Source organism: Topomyia yanbarensis, chromosome 3 (genome assembly GCF_030247195.1).
Source record: "Topomyia yanbarensis strain Yona2022 chromosome 3, ASM3024719v1, whole genome shotgun sequence".
NCBI classification, from domain to species: Eukaryota; Metazoa; Arthropoda; class Insecta; order Diptera; family Culicidae; genus Topomyia; species Topomyia yanbarensis.
The window spans coordinates 168,017,240-168,035,203 of NC_080672.1; the positions used below are offsets into that span (position 1 = coordinate 168,017,240).

At 37.8% G+C, this 17,964-nt stretch overlaps 1 protein-coding gene across 1 annotated transcript; it reads left to right on the top strand.

Annotated features, from left to right (window-relative positions):
• Positions 1–4,954: 4,954 nt before the first annotated feature.
• On the top strand, positions 4,955–6,045 carry LOC131687371 (uncharacterized). Its single transcript, XM_058971453.1, has 2 exons — positions 4,955–5,092; positions 5,434–6,045. The coding sequence occupies exons 1-2, from the start codon at positions 4,955–4,957 to the stop codon at positions 6,043–6,045; spliced, it is 750 nt and encodes a 249-aa protein (XP_058827436.1).
• Positions 6,046–17,964: the final 11,919 nt, after the last annotated feature.

Genomic DNA, 17,964 nt, shown 5'->3' on the forward strand with positions numbered 1-17,964 from the left:
GCTCTTTATAAATGTTATGAATGTACTGTATTAGTAAACTAATGTTTAAGAAGTGTTAAATTTAAGCAGTGTTTTAGTGTTAATTTTTGTATCATTTAGTTTTGTTAACTGTTGGTACTTTGAAAAGATGGAGGTTTTGTGCCTACGGGAGAGGGAGTGTTGAGAATCCACTCCCGCGGGCTTTTCCCTCTCAATAAAGAATAAAAGCTTTTGCTACCTCGTAAACTGCTATTAAATTTAATTCTGATCCGACTTACGGTTCCGGTGTTGCGGGTTGTGGCATGCGGTCACATAGAAAATTCCGATTCAAAATGATACCTCGATGAAGGCAAAAAGGTAAAAATTTCGCTAAAATGAATATATCTTTGTGTCAAACAACTTGCATTAGCAATTCTAGGTCACAGACGGCCGTCGACCGCATTGACCATCATAGACAAGTCCGGAAGTGTAAAAAATTAACAAACTCACATCAGTTTAGCGGGGATGGTCGGAACGATCTTTACAAACTTAATCCCAAATGCAAGGTATATAATCTCCATAGATGTCTATAAAATTTTGTACGGATCGGTTAAATGGTTCCGGAAATATAGACCGAACCTTCCGGTCACATATGAAACTCCCACATAAGCCGGAACAATTTATTTTTTTCTTAAGAGGACTACATGTTTCAGAGATCTAATTCGTACTTTCGATGCCAAATATCTCCAAAATGCATGAAACGACTAGATTTTATGTTATGTCGAAAAAAATTCGGCTGTTATTGAATTTTATGTCGATTTGAATCCGTTTCCGGAGTTACGGCTTTAACCCACAAAATGACAAGGGATCTCAGAGACCCGACTAGTTACTGTTCTAAAGTTTCAATGAAATTGTGATTTGAAATACAAATTGTCGAATGTTTTCGGGGCTTCGATTCTCTCACTGATAAAATGACAAAAAAGAGGCTTATGATATCGTTTGCGGCAAACAAATGACAGCGGCAAATCGCCCAAATGTTGCATTTGAAATAGCCCCCTAATTGCCAGCAATTTGCTATTTCAAATGCAACATTTGGACGATTTGCTGCCGTCATTTTTTTGCCGCACAACCCGCCCGTAAATCGCCCACGGAACGCGCCATTTAATCGCCCTTAATTGCCTAATATGAAAATAAAAATAATACTTATTTTCGGATTCATTATCTACTCACATATACTAACTTATCACAATCTGACGTTCATTAAGACTTTATGTCAGATATCTTATTCTACTATACTGACACACACAATTTTCTACATTCGTTGGCTAAATGAAGTGCACTACACTGAAAAAAATCCAAACGTTAATTCTATTTGCTTTAAACCGCTTAAAATTCATATGAAGAAGAAATGCTATTGTTATCTCGCGCACACATACCTTCTATGTGTCAACTGTATAAACTATGTATGCACACATAAGTTATATGTGCATATTGTTATAGAATGGGGTTTTATGTTCCTAATAGTTATGAAATGTAAATGTAAGATTAATATTTCTTGTAAATACACACATTAGGTTTATGTGCCAGCAAATAGTGTCTATATGCCTCCGTTAATTGCAAAAATCTATGTGTAAAATCAATAGGCATACTTTTTTTTTGAGTGTAGACAAACAAAATACAAGTGAGAACACACCAATTGTTCAAAAAAATTAAAGGGTTGTGTACAGGACACGACCACGGCGACATTAAAAATGTAGCTTTTTTCAAGAGCGTGCAAATGAATTTTATCTATCACACATATCGACTCACGTTCTTGCTCACTCTCCTGTTTTCATATGTTACAATTTGCTATACACCCTCCCCATTAAAACATAATTTATTGAAGGTCATTTAACGGTAATCTATTATTACAATTAATCAAGTATCTCACTAGCTGATTGGCATTATTTTGCTGATCCATCTAGTAAAAACAGGCTGGAAATTAGAAAACAAAAAGTTCTCCTGGGAATGTGATTGTTTCCGATGCAATTACACTCAAGTTTTTTTTACGCAGGGAATACAGGCCGCGTAAATGAAAACCACGTTAATTTAAAAAAATGCGTAAATGAAAACCGCGTAAATTTCAAAATCCGCGTAAAAAATACTGCGCAAAAAAAACGCGTAAAAACCTGAGTGCACTCTCCTACATAAAATATTACGCTGCTGAACAGTGCATTAACTACGGAAGCACGTTGTCAGATGCCTTACTGATAAAAAAACATATAACCGAAATATGAAACATATGAAAACCAATAGGCTCTTTACCCTACGCAGCTACAAAGCGCCGTAAACATGGATTAACAAGTTACAACGCACACGCATGCATAACAAATAAATATATTTTTTTCAAACGCAACACTCTTAAGCAGCACACACCGTATTGAATTAAATCCAAACCACCCCGTCCACCCACTTTGCAAATCATTCTGTGACACCGTGCTGGTACCCGAAAAATCCGCACACGGCCACCGCTGCCGAAAATGCATAGCGTCTACCGCTTATTGTAGTGCCATGATCTTACCCGTTCTACAAAAGAAAAAAACTGATTCAAACGTGTACGCGTCACCTCTATTTATAAACTAACCGTATATGGTTTAGTCACTTAGGTGCGAGTGTGTGCAAATGCCAACGTTGCCGAAAATCGATAGCGCTTATTGCATCGCCCGGAGACGATGTTGCTCGCATGGGATAAGAGCAACAACTGATTTAAACGGACATGCGTCGCTTCTATTTATGACTTTTCGTGTGTGATTGAGCCAATAAGGTGCCCTCTATGGACGGCTGTGTCTGAGAAATCTGCCTCACGAATGGTAATTTTCCCGTTTTCGTGAACTTTTTAATTTTATCAATTTCCAAAAGTCTACTTTTATTGGGGAGATATTAAATTATTACCAATATTTAAGTTAGGTGTTTCTGAATCGGTTGGTGTATGAATGATTAAAATCCATCAAGTAATATCGGAGTTATAAGCGTGCAAACCTTACATAGTTTCGTTACATGGGAGATAGTTTAGATTTTAGAATGACACCTAGCCCCAGATAGTGGAGTAAGACATTTTTAATGTCAAAACAATTTTAAGCTTAAGCCAAACATGAACCGCCATGTTTGAAAAACGCAAAAAACAACCAAGTCCATTTCAGCCGCCAGAAAATTTGTCTAAGTATTGAAATTGCCTTTAAATCGCATTCGCAAATTGCATTTGTTCCTAGGGGCAATTAGCACAGGCGAGTTGAGTTAAACGTCAAACTGTTTAAATCGCCTGACCATGTTCGTCCGCATTTTTTTGACCAGGCATGTTCGTCCGCAATTTTTTTGACCGGGACAAGATTGAGTCAAAAGTAGAGCACTCTAGTTAGAGTGTGGCCAAGAGGCCATGACGTATCCAAACGAACATGAAATTTCTTGAGCGTTTTTTCAAAACGTCATATCTGCAATGAGTTAGTCTCTTTGTTTACTTTCTCTTTCGATTTTTACGGTGTCACTATGACACTTTTCACTTATTTTACAGTACAGATCGAAAGACGGTGGTTTAAATTAGCATATTATGCAAAGAGTTGAGGGATAAATGTTAAAGTGACCGAATTATTAACAGAAGAGAAAGTAAACAAAGAGAGTAACTCATTGCAGATACGACGTTTTGGAAAAACGCTCAAGATTTGACGTATTTCTATTGTGTAAGTTATGAACAGTCTAGCCGAGGCCCAGGTACGAACCCTACACCTGGCGCAACAACAACAACAGCTGGAACAGTCGCTATCCCGCTTAGAGCATGCGCATGTGGCATAGCATGGGTCAGCGATAAGAACTGGACACCTTAACCAACGTGGGAACCGTCTGGAGTGAGAATTTGCTGAGTAGGGACTTTTGTTAGGTTAGCCAGGCCTCTGTAAAATAAAGCTAAGAATAAAATTTTAGTTCAGCCGGGGTAACCGGACAGATCAGTTGATTTTAATTTTTTAAAAACTTCCTTACTATGGTAGGGACCATTACTTGTATACGTCAAATTCCATGTTCGTTTGGATACGTCATGGCTATAAAAACTCTAGAAAGAGAACTACGGAGACTCTTTTGGATTTTGGGTTGATTAGATTCGCGTTTAGCTGTCAAAATACGAATCCAATCGAACATTGCCTATCCTAAAGGCGTTGTTTACTTATTTAAAGGCTCGCACAGAATGAAGCAAAATCTACCAATCGAACATGTCACCGGCTACCTATCGTGCAAAGTAAACAAACATACTTCTTTTGCTATGCCCTCATGCGTGCTCGCAAGGGGAGTATTGTTATTGGCAGGAAAAATATTACAATAATAGGAGTGAAAAATATTTGTTTTTATATATTTACCTTTTCTCATTTCTTATATTGCTTACAAAAATCAGCAAGTTAACAAGAACGTGATGAATGCATATTTTAATTGATTCGCCGAACCTCTACAGTGCCATTGAACGACTATCAGGCTTATTTTCCCTTTTTTGTATAGTTGATAAATCCACAAACGGAACGTTACAAAACGCTCTATTATCGAATTGCGATTATTATGACATTCTTCTTCAAAGATATTTATAGTAAGCAGGGGTGCCAACCTTCCAGATTTATCTGGATTCTTCCAGATTTTTATGCGTCGTCCAGACATACACACCCTTATTCTTGATTACGACGTTTCGAATCATTACGATCGAATCGACCAATTTGCATTATCGGTTTCGATCGAATGAATCCGTTTTTCGAACATCGCTCGATTCAAACGTCAACGTAATTTTCTATTACGTTCGAACGGAGTTTTCACTCGTATGTGGATCCGAGATTGTTTGGTTGCGGATTTAAAATGTAAGTAACAAATTTTCGTTCGGGTAGTTTTTTACAAATAAAAAAAATCTAATATAGGAACTAATCGTATTATGATATTTTACAGGGAATCAGCAAAAACGAAAAGCACATCTAAACGGCAGTTCTCACGAATGATAGCGCTTCTGGAGACAAGGCCGGATGTGGCAAAAGGATTCTCCAAAGGGAATGTGGCTCCTTTCTGGAGTACTCTTGCGACTGAGTTAAACAGTATGGGACCGCCTATTAAAGATTCAACAGGCTGGAAAAAGGTAAGTTTATTGTGGAAAAGTGCGATGTTTGCGACAGTTTTTCAAATGTTGATTGTCATCATTCGAAACAAAATAATCACTTTCATATTTCTATTCTTTCTTCCGCTGACATACCTCATAAATTGTTCAGATATTCCTAAATCTACCGAAATACTTCTCTTCTGGAACAATAATTAAAACAGTACACATTTTTGATACTTTGCTAAATAAGTGCACATGTAAAATTAAACGCCTGACAAAATTTCTGAAAGATGGATCGATTGCTATTTTTATATGCAAATTAAGAATATCATTGGTTTTTCCTAACCTAACGATTTATTTTACATAATTATACATTTTAGGTATGGTTTGATTACAAATCAAATCTTAAGAAAAAGCTCGCGCACAATGTCAAGGAGTTGCGGGCTACTGGCGGCGGACCAAACAAACTGATTGAGTTGTCGGACTTAGAAGAACAAGCAGTTTGTTTGACTGGACTACGAGCAACTGTTGAAGGTGTACAGCATGCAATCTCGTTTGGTACACCGTCATGCGAATTTCGGGAAGATGATCACACAATAGATGCATCTGGACAGAGCAACGAGACACTTGATGTGATCAGCGACTTGAACAATCGCATCGCTGATTCGGACGATGATGTCATCCGGAGTCTTCCAAAACCCAAGAAATCCAAAAGAACAGCGATCGATCTGCTCGAAGAACAGATCAATGAACAAAAAAAACACCACCAAACCGTGGTATCTACTTTGACAGCGATCAATAACAGAATGGATGATTTCGGATACAATGTCAGAAGAATATACAAAACTTTAAGCAGCATCGATGAATCCAAAAAGTCAGAACTAGAAGAACAACGACGTCACAATGCCGCTGTTGAAAAATCATTAAAAGATAAGCTGCAACTAAAACAGCAAATCATTGAGATGCAATTGGCCTACATTAATGATACTTAAGCATTCAGGTGTTCCAACTTTGTATTAACCACGAAACGAAAATTCATCGATGCTGCTTAGATGTTTAGAAATGTTACGTATAAATACTCTGAAACTTATTTCAGTAAACCAATCGTTACAGTTGGCCATATGAATGGCTGTGTGTAACCGAAAAGGCCATTAGCTGGTAGAAGAGTATTATGTATCTACGTTCATGTGAAAGGTGTCGCCATATACTGCAATTTTAATTAGATCAGGAGGCCCTTTTCTCACGGTCACGTCACCTAGTGACTAAAAAGAAATTTTCTTCTAGTCTCTAGGTGACATGACTGTGATAATAGAGTGCAAAATGAAAATTGCATATCAGCGCAGGAGTATTTGAACATAAATATTTGTTTAATGATGTTTTGGCCTATTTGTGTAATTTGATGGAATCAAATAGAATATTTGTATGTATCGTTTCGGTGTTTCTCTTATAAGATATTGAAGTTTCCTTATTGATCTTATTAGATAGGGTGACAAATTATGATTACAAGGTCCACAATAAGTTGATTTTTCTTGAATTAGAATCAATATTCAAACCGACGTCAACACAATTTTTTTAATGATGTTTTACTACAGCATAATACTGCCGTGATCCGCATAACAGTCCCATTTGCTATGGGTTTCCTATGCAGGTGGGACTGTTTTGCGTATCACGGCAGAATAGTAGTGTCGAGAGAAATTGGGAAAAGAGTGGGGCTTGTATTGATATACATACATGCGTTGATTTGTTGTATTCTAATAACTGTGTTATTTCTCTCACAAAAACAGTTTTAATCCACCTAGTGATGCAATTGTGCCTTTCTCATTTCTTCAACCTATGATTCCATGGCAGGTTTTGTTCAATAAAATTGTGGAATTGTCTATTGCATTCTTAGTACACCTTGCACCTATATTCAATGGCGTTTCAGACACGAACTTGATGAGCAACGTGTCGACGCTAGAGCACGTGCGTAGCGTTGCGTTGTGATGATGATTTTGACGGATTGCACACTAACTTCATCATGTTTGACTGCTGATTTCCTAATAAGAGTTGCTTTGGAAGTGGTATGTAGGAATGCATACCAATCCGACCCATATTAAAACCTCAACAGTATGATAGCCATCATTGCCGGCCGCCCCCATCTCCATCGTTCATGGACAAGGATAAAGGATAAGGTAGACGGAAAGTGTTGATGCTCTACCTACTTAACGGAAGGTAGACGATTCATCAGGCTCTTCCATAGGTGTTGCGGAGTGGTAGTTTGGATGGGTGTAAGATCTAGGATTCGCTCCAAGCTAGCGATGCGATCTGTAAAGCATAGTTTATTAGGTATTTGTTTAGCTAGTCTTTGAGTACATGATCACTCGAAAAAGAATAGATCTTGTTTAGTTTTTGGTTCTTTTTAAACTCGGGGTAGCCGGCTACCGAGTATATTCTATGTTGTCTATTCAAAAGCAATTTGAACTCTACACCGCCGACCGTGGGAGTATTGCCTAGAAAAGCTTATCTTATGTGCGTAAGGGGATCACTATTTAAACACACTTAAATAGCTTAATTAGCATTAGTTCAATGTTGTCTTCTTGCTGTTTGCAATTAGCGATCAGGACCAACAATTTCAAGCAATACAAAACTTATCTCAGTTAGCTTTGCATTATTTAGATATAACGGCTTTGTCGGTTTATATGGGAATTTCGCATACTCCAACCTGTAACTCAGGAACCAGAATTCCGATGACAATGGAATTTTATAACAGTCAATAGGGATGCTGTAGCTTTCTTTTGACAGGCTAATTTTGTGAAAATCGAATCAGACATTTCTGAGAAGCAGATATGAATACCATTAAGTTTCTCTCACCACTTTCCTGAAGCTTCTCGTTCCGCCGAAGGTGTCCAAAGTGGTCAATGTGGGTTTGATTAGGCTTCAGTGAGCTGAAGCTATAAATTCAAGCAATTTAGAACATTTTGCCTCTTACTGATTTTGATTTATTTGGGAATTTCATGCGTAACCGCACTCATCAACCCGTAACTCCGGAAGCGGAAGTCGGAAATTCAATAAGAGCCTATGGGAACGTTGTACCTTTCATTTGAGGCTAAGTTTGGTAAAATCGGTTCGACCATCTCCGAGTAACGGGAGCGGGCCATTTGGGATAAAGTCATTTGGCATAATTGACATTTCGTCGCTGTTGTGCTATCTTATGACAAGCGCCATTTTGCACATTTCGAGAAAAACGATTTCTAAAGTTTAAGATTGAATATCATGAAACTTATAAATGGTAGAAACAATTCAGAGAAGACAATTGATGATTCTACCTATTCTGTACTAATCTCTCAAATATTACGAAGATCGGTTGACTATGTTGCGAGTTTTCACTAAAAATATAAACAAAAGTCGCACTCACACGTGTCATAGGTGTGTATTTATGACAAAATTTGTATGGCGTGTCATAGCTGTGCATGGAAAATTTTCTATAGAAAAAACCATCAATTATTAACTTTTATTCATATCTTTGGCTTCATTTGGTCTATAAACAATCAGTTAGATGCATTTTGAAGGAAATGAGTCAGGAAATCTAGAAAAAGTATTTATTTTTAGTTACGGTGTTGCCAAATAGGCAATATTTCCAGTTTAAAGCTAAAACTGCGTTTTTCTCCCAATACATACAATTCTTTTGAAAATTATTATGCCATTGTGTTCCTACGACATTTTTACACATAAAAGCAATTAAAATTTTATTATAACTTGAGCCAATCCCAAGATATAATGATTTGAAGCAAAAAACTCACAATTTCTAATCACTTTTCTCACTATATTTCAGTAACCAAGTAAAATTTCAAAATTCTGTAAACGCTATCTTGTAGAGATTCGTTAGACGAGTAATGTGGCATATCTAACTCAGTTTACCCCAAAATGGCGTTTGTCATAAAATAGCACAACAGCGACGATTTGGCATAACGGTTATTTGGCATAATGGTCATTTGGCATAATTTTGAGAATTGATTACACTGAAGGTTACTTGGCTTAACGGACATTTGGCATAATTTTGAGGATTGATCACACTGAAGGTCATTTGGCATAACAGACATTTGGCATAATGGACATTTGGCATAGTTTTGCTAAGTGATCTCACTGAAAGTCATTTGGCATAACATAACATTCGCTAGTTGGACCGACTGACAAATGTCAAAAACTCTCCAAAGAAGACGTTAGTAGTGCAAAAGATTGTTCAATAGATTGTCAAAGTAAATTTGACATGAGATTTTGACATTCAGATGCTTTTTAGTTGGACAATGTTCTAACTAGCGAAGGTCCAACTAAAAAGCGGTCCAGTTAAAGAGTGTCCAACCAGTGAATCACGACTGTATGAGCTTTTGAGTTTCATTTTTGAAATTTTTGTGCTTGTTCATTTTTGCAATTATCGATTCTTTCCTCTGCCATACGTTTTAGTATAGTATAGTATAGAACTGCGATCCACCCGACGTTTTATTTTGGCTATTATATTATATTATATTATATTATATTATATTATATTATATTATATTATATTATATTATATTATATTATATTATATTATATTATATTATATTATATTATATTATATTATATTATATTATATTATATTATATTATATTATATTATATTATATTATATTATATTATATTATATTATATTATATTATATTATATTATATTATATTATATTATATTATATTATATTATATTATATTATATTATATTATATTATATTATATTATATTATATTATATTATATTATATTATATTATATTATATTATATTATATTATATTGTATTATATAAATTATATTCCTTAATCGTTATTTAAATTGCATGCATTATTTTCATTATATATTTTTATTATTAACTGGGTGAGGAGAATGCGTCAGAGTATAGTTGTATAATTTCACGTGCCCTTCTTCAAACAAATCATCCCGTAGAAAGCTTGGTAAGTACTGCGAATAGTTGCTGCCTAAATAAATCCTTTTATGTTATGCAAACATATTTTCTTAACTGAAGCGGTACCGTAATTTATAATACCTACATATACATATCTTATTGATTACGTTGTATTATTATTCATTATTCATATATTTTTTCGTTATATAACCACATACAACTAAATATATAAAATGCATGGGAATTAGGAGGGACCATCAGGGCACCTGATTGAAGCGATTTGGACAGGAAGAGTGGAGAAGCCAGCTTCCTGTTGCTAACTTTTCGTGGAGATTGTGTTGAAAAAGAATATTTCGCAGTGATATACGTACGAAATATTCTTTGTATATAAACAATTTGCCATTCACGGGACGGCAGTTGACAGTAAGAACTGTCATACGGAACGTGCTATAAAAAGCTCTGAGATGTCATCTGACAGAACGTCATGTGACAAAAGCTTCAAGTGGGTAACTTGAGCTTTTGCATATGGACGCCGCGCATGGATGTGTTGTTTACTATAGGCAGAGGGTATGACAGGGTATGGCAGTCAATAAGGGACTGTGATAAACAGTGCATGAAATATCAATCGATATCGAACTATGTTAGCATTATATAACTTGACGAACAAGAATCAAATAAAGTTATCTCAAACCAACCTACAGAAATACTTCGTGTTTTCTTACGGTATTATCAACAGGTTATGGGCCCAGTAGTTAACTGGAACTAGCCACCTGGACTATTGTAAAATAGTTGTTTTGGAAGATACACGTTTCGGGTAGAAACGGCCGGCGAGAACCATCGTTCCGGTAGCAGCGGCATCCAGCGACGACCAGCGTTTCGGGCAGAAACGGCATCCGGCGAGGACCAGCGTTTCGGGTAGAAACGGCCAGCGAGAACCATCGTTTCGGACAGAAGCGACATCCGGCGAGGACCAGCGTTTCGGGAAGAAACGGCATCCAGCGAGCACCAGCGTTTCAGGAGCAAGTAGAGGATGGCAACCCAGCAGCAAGCTGGAGGATCTGCCGAGAGGATGGCAACCCAGCAGCAAGCTGGAGGATCTGCCGAGAGGGTTACTCTCGAGGACAGAAGAGGTGGTGGCTACGAGAGGGGAACTCTCGAGCGCACCGTGCCGACGACGGCATACTTCGGTAGCGTCAACCGCGAATCGATATTCGACGGGTCGGAGTTGCGGTTCCCAGCCTGGAAATGGCGAATGGAACATCATCTTATAAAGATGAAACTCCAGCACACGTTGCTACGAACGCCCGAAGAAGAGGACTTCTACGAACCAGTAGTAGGTGCCTCGGAAGAGCTAGAAACAGCCAGGAAGGCTAAGCTCAGAAAACAGCTTGATGACGACGTCGAAGCATTGGACGAGATTGTCATGATGGTCAACAATGATGTTTTGAATAAACTCATTGGGCTCAACTATGCGAAAGAAGCCATGGATACTCTGGTCAGAACGTACCAAAAGGGCGGTACAGCCGCTATGGTTAATATGCGGGACCGGTTGTATACCATCAAACAAAGACATCACGACAAATTGTCCATGATTTTTGATGAGTACGATCTGATTATTCGCGAGCTAGATCGTATGGGTTCAAAAATGACAGCATCGGAAAAAGTTCATGCTCTACTGATCGCCATGCCAGACAAGTACCGACACGTCAAAGGCGCTCTGATGGTACTGACGAATGAAGAACTGTGTGCCAAGCCGATCATGGAGATCAAACGAATGTTTATTGATGCTGAAGCTGGGGAAGAGAAGCAGACAGAAACGAAAAACGTTGCGCTGTCTTCAAAGTACAAGCCAAGGAGAGAGGTAACCCGATGCTTCGGTTGCAACGAAACTGGGCATTTTAAAAATAAATGCCCACTAATGAAAAAGTTTAACGCGAAGGAGAAAGATAAGTTCAAGAAGCAGCAAAAGATGGAGCCTAAAAAGAGCTTTGCAATGATGACCAAAGCGGATCGTGGTAGGAGAGTCAGATTCGTAATTGACTCAGGAGCAAGCGACCATATGGTTAATGACGAGAAGCTGCTGGAAGATGTCCAAGAATTAGAGAAGCCAATCACCATTTCGACAGCGAAAGCGGGCCAGAATTTACGGGCAACAAAATTTGGAAAAATGCGATTAAAGAGTGTTGTGGGTAACAATACAATAAAAGAATTGAAATTGTACAACGTTCTTTTTACTCCGGGTCTTGAAGAAAATCTCCTTTCGGTTAGAAGGGTTAGCAAAAATGGTAAAAGGGTTACTTTTACGGATGAAGAGGTTATCTTTGAATTTGAAGATGAAGTAATTGCTTCAGGAATCTTCGTTGATGGTTTATTCCACCTTGATCTATTTCGGGAAGAAAAGTCGGCGGAAGATGGAACAAACTTAGCATTGTTCGGAAAGAAGGTGAGTTTGGAAACATGGCATAAAAGACTTGGCCATATCAGTGATACGAGTTTGGAGAAACTAATTAAGAAGGGAATGGTTGAGGGTATCAATCTAACTTCTGGAAATATTAGTGAAACAAATGTATGTGATGGTTGTATGGCGGGGAAGCAGGCTGCATCCAAATTTAAACACTTGCAGCTGCCAAGATCAAAACGACCACTGGAACTCATACATTCGGATGTTTGTGGAAGCATGGAGCAGGAAACCTATGATGGCTATCGTTACTTTGTAACCTTTATAGATGATTATACGCACTTTCTCGTGGTTTACCTCATGAAACAGAAATCGGAGGTTTTCGAGAAATTTAAAGAATTCGAAGCAATGGCGACAGCATTCTTCGAAAGACGTATTTCAATGCTAAGGTGTGATAATGGAGGGGAATATACAAGTAACGAATTTCAAGCTCATTGCAAAAGAAATGGTGTTAGAATGACGTTCACTGTTCCATACACACCGCAGCAAAATGGTGTAAGTGAACGTATGAACAGATCTTTAATGGAAAAGGTCAGAGCTTTGCTTTACGAAAGTGGATTAGCGAAAGATATGTGGGGAGAAGCATTATATGCAGCAACATATCTAATCAATAGATCTCCAACAAGTGGGATAGAAGAGGACAAAACTCCGTATGAAAAATGGTTCAAAAAGCGACCAAACTTGAATCATTTAAGAGTTTTTGGGTGTAAAGCATTTAAACAAATACCTAAAGAGAGGCGTCAGAAATTAGATTTCAAAACAAAACCTTTGATATTTGTGGGGTACGCAAATAATGGTTTTAGATTATGGAACAAGGATACGCGTTCAATAGAAATTGGCAGAAATGTAGTATTCAATGAATCTACCAGAGCCAATCAAGATATTGACCACACAAACATGGATTTCGTAGAATCATCTGGTCAAGATTTAATTAGATGTACACGCTTAAACCAAGGAGAACAGAACGAAGACGAGGATGATGCTATCCTTCCTTCTGATGAAGAACAGCATGAAGAATGCACACTCATCGAAACAGAGCAAGATAATCTAGATTCACTTGAAGAATCAGTTGGCGAAACTGACTATGAAAGTACAAATGAAAATCCAACAGACGAAAGAGAGGACGTCGATGATGGTCAATCATTGCGTCGAAGCAAGAGGGAGAGAAAGATACCGGGTTGGTATTCCGATTATACAGCAAAAACAGCAATGATTTTCAACGAAGAGATTCCGCAAACTATTGAGGAATTGAGGAAAGTTTCTGATTGGCAAGAATGGAAGCATGCTATTCAAGAAGAGTTTGATGCATTACATCAAAATGGCACTTGGACAGTGGTTAACTGTTTGCCAAAAGGAGTTAAACCAATTAACTCAAAATGGGTTTTCTCAATGAAAGAAGATGGAAGATATAAAGCACGATTAGTGGCAAAAGGGTGTTCACAGCGTCCTGGATTCGATTACTGTGAAACATTTGCACCAGTCGCCAAACTAGAGAGTGTTCGGTTAGCACTAGCCCTTGCTAACGAGCGTAAATTGTTAGTACATCAAATGGATGTCAAAACTGCATTCTACATGGGAAGTTAGAAGAAGAAATATACATGAAACTTCCACCAAACGTAAATGGGCAAAGACAAACTGTTCGTCTACACAAATGTTTGTATGGATTGAAACAGGCAAGCAGATCTTGGAATAAACATTTTGATGATGCAATGAAAACACTAGGTCTTGTCCCTCTCAAAAATGACAACTGCATCTATAAGTCAAAATCTAGAGGCATCATAGTAATACTATATGTAGACGACATTTTACTACTTGCCAAAAACATCGAAGCAATTACGTGGATTAAAAAGAAACTTGGAAGGTTATTCCAAATGAAAGACATGTTAGAGATTAAGCACTTCCTGGGAATGGAGATAAATCGTGATTTGGAAAGCCAGACTATTGAAATTTCTCAAACAATATACGTGGAGAAACTTCTTAGTAGATTTGGGATGGCTGATTGTAAACCAGTGGGGACACCATTGGATATCAACACGAAATGGTCAAAATCTGAGGCAAAAATCACTGAAGAGCCATACAGAGAACTGCTGGGATGCCTACAATATCTTTCACTAACTTCTAGACCTGATATTTGCTCTGCGGTAAACACCCTAAGCAAATATGCTAACTGCGCCACCGATTGGCACTGGTCAGGATTAAAACGAATATTGCGATATTTGAGGGGAACGAGCAACACAAAAATAATTTATTCATCAAATAGCGAATATCCAGCTTTAGTAGGATTTGCCGATGCAGATTTTGCAAATGATCCTGATGATAGGAAATCAATTTCAGGATACGCATTTCTACTATACGGTAATCTTATTTCGTGGTCAACGAAACGACAACCGACTGTAAGCTTATCAACAAGTGAAGCAGAACTGATAGCACTTTGCGCTGCTACGAAAGAAGGAGTGTGGTTAACACAACTTCTCAATGAATTGGATGTAAACATAACACCATTCATCATAATGGAAGATAGCATCCCATGTATCAACATAGCACAGGAGCCAAGATCACATCAACGGATGAAACACTTGGATATCAAATACCTTTTCATCCGGGATATCATCAAAAATGGTAGAGTAAAACTACAGTTCATCCCAAGCGTCGATCAACCTGCAGATGCCTTCACTAAGGGGTTACCTAAAAATATACACAGAAAGTTATTCGGTGTATTGAATGTGCAAATTGTGGGGAAGTGTTGAAAAAGAATATTTCGCAGTGATATACGTACGAAATATTCTTTGTATATAAACAATTTGCCATTCACGGGACGGCAGTTGACAGTAAGAACTGTCATACGGAACGTGCTATAAAAAGCTCTGAGATGTCATCTGACAGAACGTCATGTGACAAAAGCTTCAAGTGGGTAACTTGAGCTTTTGCATATGGACGCCGCGCATGGATGTGTTGTTTACTATAGGCAGAGGGTATGACAGGGTATGGCAGTCAATAAGGGACTGTGATAAACAGTGCATGAAATATCAATCGATATCGAACTATGTTAGCATTATATAACTTGACGAACAAGAATCAAATAAAGTTATCTCAAACCAACCTACAGAAATACTTCGTGTTTTCTTACGGTATTATCAACAGATTGGGGCTACCTATCACTACAATGGCTTGCATTGCGATTGACTTATATGATCTTGTTATTGGAAGGAGATTCTCGAACACTCCCGTGGTACATGTAAGCGAAGTTGTTTACCGACCACCCAACTCCCTTTTGGCCCTTCATACAGTAACATGCTGATTAGGGTCAGTGAGTAATGCTTGATCAAATTGTTGTGTTAGGACTGCTCAGTGCTATGGGCGGTGGTCCTGCTACAATAGGTGGTAGTAAAACACACATCACATCACATCCATACAAGAATTAAAATTATTCTTATTATCTTTCTTTATATCATGAGCTATTCTTTCGAATTATTTACTTTATCATTTGTGGATTTCGTCATGTTTTTCAAACGATGATTTATTGAATGGACTTACATATATTCAATCGTCGATTGTTACACTGCTCTAGCACTTGAGGCGAAGCGAATGCAATGCGGCTTTGCCGCATAACCCGGACCAAGGATCCGAGGTGGCCGCCGACCCGCCGTCGGAAGCGGCGGCCCCTCGCAAGCAAACCTTTGATCCACTCGTTTGCCCGGATCACTCAAGCATAGGGGCTATACATTAATTTAAGTCCGACGGAGCGACAGCGATTTGAAGCAATTGCATCAATTATTTCAAATTTGGAAGATGGTGGAAAGCGGTCAAGAATTTTCTGAGGAATAGATCTGAAATTAACTCTGAAATTGGAAAGTTCTCCGGGGCATCAAGACCGTCTTAGTTTGCCAATGTGATCAAAGTGACTACGGGCCTGCTAATCTAAGTAGTTCAACATCAATTTTTAAATGTTTTGCATCATCTAGAAACCATGGTGGTACCAGTTTATAGGGGTATTTACTATATCATACTTCTCAGTTAATGTAGCTCCTAGTAATTGATGTGCGATTGTTGGTTGCATACACACATGAACATACACACACGCACACATTTGCCGAACTTGACGAAGTCGAATGCTATAACTGTTCTGGCCTGTTATAGAAATGTCAGAAAATGAGATGAAAATACTTCTATACCCAGTATCAATATAGCATTATTACCCTATCTCGAAGAAAAAAATAATGAGAAAGCTGTTCTTGTTCTGAGCTACTATAATTTATATTGAATATAAATGGTCATGGTTGTAATAGCATATATAGATGAGAAAGGCACAATGACACTGTTCGGTGAATTAAAATAAAGTTTTTATTAAATATTTTTACTTCATTAGAATAATAAATTGGTCATTCAGCTAAATGAAGAGCTTTGTGGTTCTAACACGTCCTTTTTTAGTGTTTTACTATTGATTGTACTGCAGACAAATGTTATGCAACGCACATGCAACATTTACAATTCTGGCTGCTTTTGCAGGAGAATAGTGTAGTTGTCTTGCACCTAGTGTACATCGAAACCGGTTTTTTAGAACACCAATAGTCCTTTCAATTATGTTTCTTGCAATGCTGTGCTTCACGTTATATTCGCTTTCATAGCTACCTTCTTCTGCAGCGCGGTACGGCGTGACCAACCAGGGCTCGGCCGGATAACCTGCGTCGCCTGAAACAAATTTGTATTAAAAGATTGAACAAGTTTCGCAACAGCATAATATACCTAGAATTTTAGTACTAGTATCTCCGTTTTTATAATTATTCTCGAAAAATTGACGAGCAGAACTTACTCTCCAGATATGGGAGTCGTGATTGGATCCTTGAAACGTGGCATCGATGAATCGGATTTTTTGTTCGTGATCACAAATCTATTAAGCAAATGAGAACAATCAATTGTTAAGGTCATACTATTGTAACATATGGAGCCTATCTACCCCAGTTAAGCTCAGGCGGAAATGAATTGGAATTCCGGCTGGCTCCAGTTCGTATTTGTTGATAATACCGTAAGAAAACACGAAGTATTTCTGTAGGTAGGTTTGAGATAACTTTATTTGATTCTTGTTCGTCAAGTTATATAATGCTAACATAGTTCGATATTGATTGATATTTCATGCACTGTTTATCACAGTCCCTTATTGACTGCCATACCCTGTCATACCCTCTGCCTATAGTAAACAACACATCCATGCGCGGCGTCCATATGCAAAAGCTCAAGTTACCCACTTGAAGCTTTTGTCACATGACGTTCTGTCAGATGACATCTCAGAGCTTTTTATAGCACGTTCCGTATGACAGTTCTTACTGTCAACTGCCGTCCCGTGAATGGCAAATTGTTTATATACAAAGAATATTTCGTACGTATATCACTGCGAAATATTCTTTTTCAACACTTCCCCACAATTTGCACATTCAATACACCGAATAACTTTCTGTGTATATTTTTAGGTAACCCCTTAGTGAAGGCATCTGCAGGTTGATCGTTTTTGGGATGAACTGTAGTTTTACTCTACCATTTTTGATGATATC